The sequence below is a fragment of the Carlito syrichta genome, unplaced genomic scaffold (assembly GCF_000164805.1).
Source record: "Carlito syrichta isolate Samal-C Ts95f unplaced genomic scaffold, Tarsius_syrichta-2.0.1 Scaffold315126, whole genome shotgun sequence".
Lineage (NCBI taxonomy): Eukaryota > Metazoa > Chordata > Mammalia > Primates > Tarsiidae > Carlito > Carlito syrichta.
Genome location: NW_007259222.1, coordinates 219,296 through 229,982, shown reverse-complemented (window position 1 = coordinate 229,982; position 10,687 = coordinate 219,296). Strand labels below are relative to the sequence as shown.

General features: G+C 37.6%; 1 protein-coding gene across 1 annotated transcript in view; it reads left to right on the top strand.

Moving 5' to 3' along the window:
• Nucleotides 1-994: 994 nt before the first annotated feature.
• The window catches only part of LOC110594403 (golgin subfamily B member 1-like), a 38,357-nt gene continuing 28,664 nt past the window's right edge, over nt 995-10,687 (top strand). Inside the window, exons 1-2 of the mRNA XM_021706086.1 lie at nt 995-1,102; nt 8,185-8,337. Of these exons, the coding sequence (XP_021561761.1) occupies nt 995-1,102; nt 8,185-8,337 (261 nt within the window). The remainder of the gene's footprint in view (nt 1,103-8,184; nt 8,338-10,687) is intronic.

Below are 10,687 nucleotides of genomic sequence, written 5' to 3'. Positions count from 1 at the left end.
TTCAATTCTGGAGTTGCACTGTAGGTTGGGGTGGTCCTTTTTGCAGTTTTGAGATTTACTTAAGGGGGGAGCTGTGATTCAAAATCTATCTGCAGGTCCTGGTATTCATTGACCGATGTGTGGATAATCTGGAACCCACTTCCCACTGCCTTGGGATCTGTCCATGCAGTGGGGTGTAGGTTTACTCCCTGAAATAAAATGTGGTTAGCAGAGGGAAGAGAATGAACCAGACAGGGGGTTGAAGAGGGGGGTGGAGAGATAGAGGAGTAAGGGGGGAAACAAACGTGTGCCAACAAGTGGAGAGAGAGACCTATACTGAAACAGATAAAAACAATAGACCACAGCTACTGATGAACCAACTCCCATACAAATAAAATTAAAACATATAGTGATGCTAACATACAAGCGAACAAGCCACCTTATGGTGTGCTGTTCCTCTATACAAAGATATGGTTTACAGAGAGAAGAAAAGGAAGAGGAAAAAAAGAAAAAAAGGAACAATACAGTAGGAATAGAATTAAATCATTAAACTAACAGAATCAATGAAGCACACTCTGAGACTTTTCGTTTAAGTCCAATGTCCTTTCAGTTCTGATTTCTAGCTTTCTTTTCAAGCAGGTAAATTAGTTTACAGTTAGGGTCAGTTTCCCCTGGTCTGCTGTGAAGGACAGTTCAGATCACCCTCCGTTCACCACTCTGGCCTATGTCTTTTTCAAGCTTGTTTCTCCCATTTCGATGTTGTTACCTTGAATCACCAGCAGGTGGTGCTATCTCAGCTGCTCGCCCCAGAGGCGGTGGGGCCAGACAGGAACCGGCAGAGTCTGGAGATTGATGCCTGCCTCAAGGCACAGGCAGGGGACTCACTGCGGGCAAGACTTCTCGGTCGTGGGAGAGGTGGCAGCGAGCCCAGCAGATCTTCCCTGAAGGGGCTTCAGGGACTGAAGTCATGGATTGCCTCCGGCCCGGGTGGTGTGATGTGCTGGCGGTGGCGGCGATGTCTGCACTGCGGTGGTTGTCCAGTCCTCTGAGATGCCCCAGCGGTGGCAACGGCCGAGCTCCATATGAAGAGCAGGCTGCAATTTTGGGGTCCGCAGCCCCTGGGGTGAGAGCCAGAGACCCACTGCAGTTCTCCTTTGCAGAGGGTTTCACAGATCAGGTTGCCCCATCGCCATCTTGCCAGAAGTCCTCGATAAGCCTCTTTTCAAGCTTTTCTATGCTAAGTTGTCCGTTTATGTTTTTTTCATTTTAGAATGTTTTGTTAATGTGCCTTTTTTTAAAATCAGAGTCTTACACCGTCACCCAGGCTGGAGTGCAGTGGCTCACTCACAGCCACCCCAGCATTGACCTGCTTAGCTCCGGCAATGCTTCTGCCTCAGCCTTCCAAGTAGCTGGAACTACAGGTGTGCACTACCATGCCGGCTAATTTTTGATTTTATTGTAGAGATGAGCCAAGTTGTCTGGGCTGGTCTCGAGCTTGTGGGCTCAGGCAATCCACTTGACTTGGCCTCCCAAATTGCTGGGATTACTGAATGAGCCAATGTGCATTTTTTTAACAGAAATTTTACATTTCCTCTAGGTCTCCAATTTGCTGAAGAGGTTTATCTTGTTTGACATTTAATTTCTCCTTTCTTTCTAGTTTTCTACAAAGTTCTTCATCCTATGTACTTCTGCTATTTTTTAATCAACAATACTTTTAAACAATACTTCTTAGCTTATCATCCTTAAATGATTTTTAATTAATTTCTGCTTAATAAGATCTTTAGCAAGATCCAACTGTCAGTGGTATTGTTAAAAATATTATATATTCACAAACACACACACACACACACACACACACACAAACCTTTTCCAAATTTAGATGAGATTGCTCTAAGCTAAATTTGTGTGGTTTAGAATATAGGAACAGAATATTCTTTTAAAAATTTCTATTGATACTACATGAACCTAAAGCCATTTAAGATAAAATTACTGAAAGACTTACATCATTCAGGGCTGGGTGTGGTGGGTCTTGCCTGTAATCCCAGCACTTTGGAAGGCTAAGAAGAGAGGATTGCCTAATCCCAGGAGTTTGAGACCAGTTTAGGCAACATAGCAAGACTTTGCTTTTACCAAATTAAAAAAAAGTTATCCAGGCATGGTGGTACATGATTGTAGTCTCATCTACTCAAGATGCTGAAGTGAAAGAAGGAAAGATGCTTGAGCTCAGGAAGTGGGTACTGTTGGTGAGCCATGATCATGCCACTTCACTCTAGCATGGTCAACAGAAGTGAGACGCTGACTTAAAAAAAAAAATTAGTCACTGACTTGGCTCTTACACATTCTGTGCAAGAATAATTTCTGGTCTTGCTTGATGTTGTTTTAGCAATTTCATGACCTATAAGCTTCTCAGGTAGAGTTCTGGAAATCTGGAAGTCCAGTGGTATGGTCTTAAAATTACTTAATGTCATCAGAAGCCTGTACTCAGAGTACCTGCAATAACCTTTTCCATGGGTCTCAAAGTCAGTACTTTTTGTTGAAAAGGAATCATTCTGGCCCGTAGCTGATTGCAGGAACTTTCAAGAAAGCATCAGAGTGAAGCTGAGAATGGCAACATGTAAAATGGCCATGGCTGAAGATCTGATGAGAGTTTATTGTAACAATTGATAAGGATATTTGTTTGTTTCTTTGGTAGAGAACATTTACATTGTATCTAAAATTAAAACTGATAACATTATACCAGATCATATCATGGATAGGGAGAGGAGCATTGACCAATTTCTAGGAATTTCAAGCAGTTTCTGAAACAGTAACATTTTGCAAATACACATATAACTTTCTTCTTACTGGTTTTCCATCCTCTGAGCTCATCCTGCTCCTTGGCTATACATTCCCACTTGCCCATGCTATATTTGGAGTTGAGTCAAGTCTCTCTCCCCCTTTGTAAGACCTGCTGCAGTAGTCCCTGTACCTATGCCAATGATTCTGAATAAAGCCTTTCTTGCCATGTTTTAACAAGTATAATTTCCTTTATGTATACATGAGAACTACCCTGGGAAAGAGGTATTCTCTAAGAGATGGTTTTGAGTTCAAGATTAAATACCATCTTCAACTGAAACAAAGAAAGAAGGGTGTTTTGGGGGCAGTAGTGGGGAGGTAAGCAGGAAGAGAACCTTAAACGAGGGTAAGGTTTGTCATGCAGATTTAAGCTGGTGCCTTCTCCATTGATAATCTGGTGATTTAGTCATCTTTCTCCTATTGAGTCAGAGTCTCACTGTCTTGTCCAGGCTGGAGTGTGGTGACACACTCACGGTCACTGCAGCCTCAACCTGCTGGGCTCAGGTGAATCCTTCTACCTCAGCCTTTCAAGTAGCTGGAACTACAGGCATGCACCATTATGCCTGGTGAATTTTTTAAAACTTTATTGTAGAGACAAGGTCTTTTCAGATTGCCCAGGCTGGTCTTGAACCCCTGGGTTCAGGCAATCCTCTAGTCTTTGTTTCCCAAAGTGCTGGGATTACAGGTGTGAGCCACCATGTCTGGCTATTTTATTGTAATTTTAATGGGTGTTTTCCTAATGATGAATGAGACTAAGCATCTTTTCATATATTTATTTACCATATGTATATTTTTGTGTGTGAAGTGTTCATTCAGATACCTTGCACATTTATTTGTCAGATTTTTTGCTTTCTTGATGTTGAGCTTTAAGGGATTATTATTATTTTATATTATTATGTAGAGTACAAGTGAGGATTAACTACATAAGTAGGCTATGTGAAGGTGAAGTTTGGGCTTCTAACTGGCCTTCATTCCCCGTGTAAGTGAACCAGGTACGCTTTGTGTTGTCACATTCTCCCTTGCCCTTCTCCCTTTCTCCCGCAGCAGAGTCCAGTGACTGCCCATCCCTTCCTTGTGCTAATGGGACTCATGTTCAGGGGCTACTTGTGAGTGAGAGCATACAGTATTCAGTTCTTGGTTTCTGTGATAGTTCACTTAGTATGACGGTCTCCAACTCCATCCAGTTTGCTGTGAAGTTCACGATTTTGTTCTTCTTTCTGGCTGCTTAATATGTACTACATTTTCTTTAACCATTCCACTTTTGATGGGCAGTAGGGTTGGTCCCATGTTTTTGCTATTGTGAATATTGAGACAATAAACATGGTACGCAGGTGTCTTTTAAGACATTTTTATTTAAAAAATTTGTTTTGGATACAAGTTCTTTACTGGATGCTATTTGCAAATATTGTCTCTCAATCTATGATTTGTCTTTTTTTTAACATTGTCTTGGGCAAAAGTTTTACATTTTTATAAATGCTTAGTTATCAATTTTTAAAGTATGTATTATGCTTTCTATTTGTCTAAAAAATCATTGCCAAATTCAAGGTCCCACAGATTTTATGTTGACTTCTAGAAGTTTTAAAGGTTTGCAATCTATGTTTAGGTCTCTGACCCATTTGGAGGTATTCTTTGTCTGCAATGTGAGTTTTGTGTCACTATTCACTTTACCAGGATGTCTAATTGATCTGCTACCATATGTTGAAAAAATTGTCCTTTTTCAAATTAATTTCATTTGTACCTTTGTCCAAAATCAGTTGACTCTATTTGTGTGAGTCTCTTTCTAGGCTCTCCTTTCTGTTCCAGCAATCTATTTGTCTATACTTTCACCAGTGTTGTACTGTCTTGTAGTTGTAATTTTATAAGTTCTTCTTTCTTTGTCTTTTCCTATAAATTTTAAAGTCTGCTTGATAATTTATACTAAAAGCTTGGCAGAGATTTATGTTGGGAATGTACTAATTTTATAGATTAAAATGGGGAGAATTGATACCTTAACGACACAAAGTCTTGAATCCATATATCTGGCTCATTTCTACATATATTTAGCTTTTAAAATTTTCTTTCATTGGTTTTTAAATAGTTTTCAGCATACAAATCCTGCACATATTTTTGTTAACTCTCTACCCAGGTCATCCTCTTTCTTTTTTCCCCCAGTACTATTGTAATTGGTATTGTATTCATTTCAAATTCAACTTATTCTTTGGAATAGGAATGCAGTTGACTTTTATATATTGATTGTATTATCCTGCCAACTTGCTAAACTCACTCATTAGTTCTTGGAGAATTTTTAAAGGAAAGTTTTCTGAAGACAATTATGTCTTTTGCTAATTGGGACAGCTTTATTTCTTCCTTTCCAATTTGTACATCTCTCATTTCTTTTTCATATCTATTGCACTGACAAGGTCTTCCAACATGGTGTTGAATAGATGTACTAAGAAACAACATCTTTGCCTTGCTCCTGCTCTTTTAGTGAGAGCATTCAGCATCTCAATATTAAGTATAATATTAGCTATAGGTTTTTTTAGATTCCCTTTATTAGGTTAAGGACATTTTCTTCTGTTCTTGGTTTGCTGAGAATGAATTATTCTCATTATGAATTAATAATTATAAATGGCTGTTGAAATTTGTCAAATGCTTTTTTTGGAATCTATTGATGTGATATAGTTTTCCTTTCAGTTTATTAATATGAATTTCATCAATTGATTTTCATTGATTTTATTTACTTTGCTTTGCTTAACCTCATTTGGTTGTGCTATATTAGTCTTTTATATATTATTGGATTTAATTAGCTGATATTCTGTTGAGTATATTGAATATTTTGTTGACTATGACCATGAGGAATGCTGTTCTATAGTTTTCTTGTAATATCTTCGTCTGCTTTTAGTATTAGGGCAGTGTTGCTCTAGTAAAATAAGTTAAACTATAGAATATTGGTCTGCAGGTTTTTTTCCCTTTCTCTTTTTTCTTCTTTCTTTTAAGTTGGAGTGTCTTTCTGCCACCTAGACTGGAGTGCAGTGGCATGATCATGCCTCACTGCAGCCTCCACCTCCTGGGTTCAAGTGGGTCCTTTTGCCTCAACCTCCTAAGTAGCTGGAACTATAGATGCCCAGCTATTTTGTTTGATTTCTTTGTGGAAATGAGGTTTTGCTGTGTTGAACTCCTGGGCTCAAACAGTCCTCTGGCCTAGTCTTTCAAAGTGTTGGGATTACAGGCGTGAGCCACCGAACACAGGCTGTAGTTTTCTTTTTTTCTTCTTGTAATACTGTTCTCTGCTTTTAGTATTAGGGTGATGCTAGTCTGGAAAAATAAATTGTAAAGTGTTCCCTTCTATCTTCTGGCACAGATGTTAAAAAATTGGTATTAATTATTCCCGAAATGTTTGTTGTAACTTGCTAAAGAAATCACCTTGACCTGAATTTTTATTTTTCAGAAGACTTTTACTAAAGTATGAATTCAATATCATATTTATATGTGTATATATGTGTGTATAATCACATATGTGCACCCACACACATCTACCCATATATATATACAGGTTCACTTTTTTTCTTGAGTTTTGATGGCTTGTTCCTTTCAATAAATTGACCCATTTTATCTATATAAATGAATTTATGAGCAAAGGTCTATTTGTAGTATTTATTATCTCTTAATGTATGTTTGATTAGTAGTGATGTCCCTTCTTTCATTTATGATGTCAATAATTTGGTGTCCTTTCTATTTTTTCTTGGTCAATCTGACTAGTGTTTGCCAATTTTATTTTAAAAGAACCAGTTTTTGGTTTTATTGATTTTTCTCTTTTTTATTTTAGATTTTATATTTGCTTTAATCTTTATTTACTTTTTTTTGGCTTATATTGGTTTTAATTTATTCTTTTTCAATTTTCCTACAGAAGCAAGCATATGTTATTGAATTATCTTTTCTTTTCTAACATATGCATTTAATGCTATACATTTTCTACGTTTGTGTTTAAGTTTTTAGCAAAACCACATGGTTTATCAGGAAAGCGTCTTGAAAGAATGGTGTTTGTGGGGCACATAAAAATTTTGCAAAATTATGGTTTTTACATAAAAAAGTGGGAGACAGTAACAGCCAGAGAAAGAGAGACTAAAATAATTAATGCTTGTAAGAAAACTGCTATGAAAGAATGGGCATTAAAGTTAAACTTTAAGATGTAATTAACAATTATGTATTTGTATTTAACGACTATATACTTGAATTTTATTTTAAAAAATATTAGTGATAGTCATGATAATCTATGCGACTGCTACTGAAAATAACAGTGTATGGCCATACATACTCAAATACCTTTTAGAAGACACCAGCATGCTGCAGACTGTCAAATATGTGTCACCTGCACAGTTTTCTTCTTTCACTTATGAATTATATAGTTATCAGTATAGGATGAGTCTATCTCCATTTTTACTGATTCATATGTTTTTTCCCCCTCTTTTCCTACAGAAATGTTGAAATGATTATCAGGATTAGCACAAACTGTTTATCATGAATTGTCTGGATATAACAGCATTCATAATATGAATGCTTCCTTATACTCTGTGAGTACCTCTGTTCTGATTTAAATTAGTAAGACCTAAGTTATATGTTCTTCTGAGTAAAATAATTTAATATAGAAAGGAATGAACAGCCTCTCTGGTGCTGGATGGAATTGAGAATTCAGAAAAATATTGAAACCTTATAAATGACCCTTTCCAGTAAGTTTGTAGCCTAAAGCCATGGTGATGGGAAAAAAGTACTAGATGAGATTTGAAGGGTCTTTCTTGTTTGTACTCCTGGGACTTGCTCAGTGCCAGATTGGTTTAAGTCCTTCTCATCATTGGCTATTCTTGTTACAAGGGAAAAATTTAAATGGCAAATGGGGGGAACTGGAACACTTTTTGGGTTTGAGAATATACGTTTGCTATTATAATTTCATTTACTACTTCCAGTATAGTTTGTATTGTTTCTTTCTAAGGACAACACAAGGAATCAAAAGACATTCTTTAGTTTTTTGAAAAACAAACAAACAAGAAGTAATGCGCAGTGGTTAGGAGAGTTTTATGCAACTACTCTCTTAATTTTAAATATAGGGCTTTTATCCTTAATAGTTTATGATCTTTGCTTCACATGATTTTTCTCTTTGGTAAAATTAGAATAATAATGCTGTAAATGAGATAATGTTTGTAAAATGCTTAGCATTTATAAAAAACTTAATACATTGCAGTTGCTATAATGATTATTACTATTGAATCAGAGTTAGAAAGAATCTTAAGAATATGAATTAGGCAAAACAGAAGGTGAAAGTGGAATGAAGAATCTCCTGTTTGGAAGTGAATGCCTTTCCCCTGGTACATTGACAATCTTTTGTCTAAACCCTAGGAATCACCTCAGAAATCGGACATGGAATTTACTACTACTGCACAACAGGATGTTCTGGAGCATCTGGCTTATGCAGAGCAGTTGGTGGTGAGTCTAAAAGATGTAATTAGACAGAAGGATGACCAACTGCAGCAGAAAGATGACGCTTTTCAGGTATTATTATTTTTATCCTTTCTTGCAGAGCATTTGATAAAGGACAGATACACCATTCACTTAGATTTTTGCTTTCACTTAAATTATTAGAGAATCGAATTCTTATTTCCCTAATAGTGTTGCATTATGCCTATTGAAAACAACTTTTGGGCCAGGTGTGGAAGCTCATGCTTGTAATCCCAGCACTTTGGGAGACTGAGGTGGTAGGATCACTTAAGGCCAAGAGTTCAAGACCAGCCTGGGCAACATAGTGAGACCCCATCTCTACAAAAAAAAAAAAATCAGCTGAGTTGGTGGTTTATGCCTGTAGTCCTAGCTACTTGGGAGTCTGAGATGAGAGTATTGCTGCTGCAGTGAGGTGTAATCATGCCATTCCACTCCAGCCTGGGTGACAGAGTTAGACCCTGTCTCTAACTAAATAAGTGAATAGCTTCTGTTATGTGCCGGATAAGTGGTGAATACACATTTATGAATTTATCCTCATTTTTCTCTGGCAAGAAGAAAGAAAGTCTTCTGATGCCAAAATTAAAAAACTAAAACTTCATGCTAAGGCCAAATTAACTTCTTTGAATAGACACGTAGAAGAAATGGAGGCGCAAGGAGGGACTGCTCTGACTACAGAACCCCAGCCAGAGGAGAAACTCTCTAAGGTATGGTGACCATGTAGCAAATGTTCACTTATAACGAACATTTTTGATGCTAAAATGGTACACTGTTAAATGATGTTTTTTTAAAAATTGATTTTTTCATCAATCTGGACTATAGGGCACACACTGCAGAAAACATGGACATTGTGACTTTCATGGATTTAAAGAAAGTTCACAGGAAGAGATAAGTATTCAAGTGAGGAATATTTCTCACATGTTAGTGGAGGGACACATACCTTTTGGAGGAGTTTCATCACTGGTTAGAAGATTAAGCTAGATAATCAAAAATAGACTATTGAATTAGATGCTCTCTGAGGTTTCTTCCAGCTCTGAAATCATTTAATTCAGTAACTTAATACAGAATGTTCTATGTCCTCATATGGTCACATAGTGGTGGATTAAAGTTTCGTACATGAGGACTGAGTCAGCTGGATTCCCTTAGGTTCCCTAGAAGGAAAGCTCTCTAGGTTTAGACTGCTACCCACAAAACAGTTTAATGTTGGGGATACAGAGGAACAAGGAAAGTACTGCCTTTTGAGGATTACTGTCCCAGCACTCATTTTCATTTTCTGTCATCTATGTTTAAGTTCAAATATTCACATTCAGTCAGCTACTTAAGAGAACAAGAAGGTTCAGTTTTGTGGAGAGTTTGGTATAGGATATATCATGTATGTACACTACAGTTATAAAGTGAGCCTAGACTTCACCCGTATAAAAGAAATCTTTTTAATGTCTTTCTTTCTGATTTGCTGTTTGGCCTATGACAATTCTAATCTCAATGCTCTTAGTTCTTGGGAAACAAGGTTTTATTCTCAGTACTCTTAGTTCTTGAAAAATGAGGATTTTTTTTTGAGTCAGAGTCTCACTCTGTTGCCCAGGCTGGAGGGCAGTGGCATGCTCATGGTCACTGAGCCTCAACCTGTTGGGCTCAGGCAATCCTGCCACCTCAGCCTTCCAAGTAGCCAGAACTACAGGCACACACGGCCCTGCCCAGCTAATTGTTTGATTTATTGTAGAGATGAGGTCTTGCCAAGTTGCCCAGGCTGGTCCTGAACCTGTGGGCTCAGACAGTATTCTCACCTTGGACACCTAAATTTCTGGGATTACAGGTGTGAGCCACTATGCCTGGCCAAGGGAAACAAGGTTTTAATCAACTTTCTTGGCACAACCCTTGGGGTCAATAGTTAGCTCTAGCCCTTTTAGTTTTTATTACTGTATACTCTTGGCATTTTACCTAGCATTTAGAGAGTGGAAAAGCCCTACTGCTATTCTAAAATTGGTCAAATTGTTGCATTCCAACAAACATATGAGGTTATTTGAAGATTTTCCTGTTCTCAGGGCCACCAGATGTCACGTGATTGTTGTCTTCTTTTTCTTATAGACTCTAATACCATGTAGGTCTTGTGACTTTTTTGGTGGTTTGTTTCTACTTGCTTATATTTTAGGGTTTATAAGACTGTTGTCCCAGTTGTATTGTAAATCTTGCCTGCGGTTTTTTGGTTTTACTATCTAGTTGTGCTGTGTTTGCATGAGGATTCAGAGAACTTGAAAACTTGCTGCAGCAGGTGCCGTGACTCATGCCTGTAATCCCAGCACTTTGGGAGATGGGGGCGAGAAGATTACCTGAGCCTATGAGTTTGAGACCAGCCCAGGCAACATGGTAAGACCTTGTCTCTACAAAAAAAAAAAAAAAAAAAAAAAAG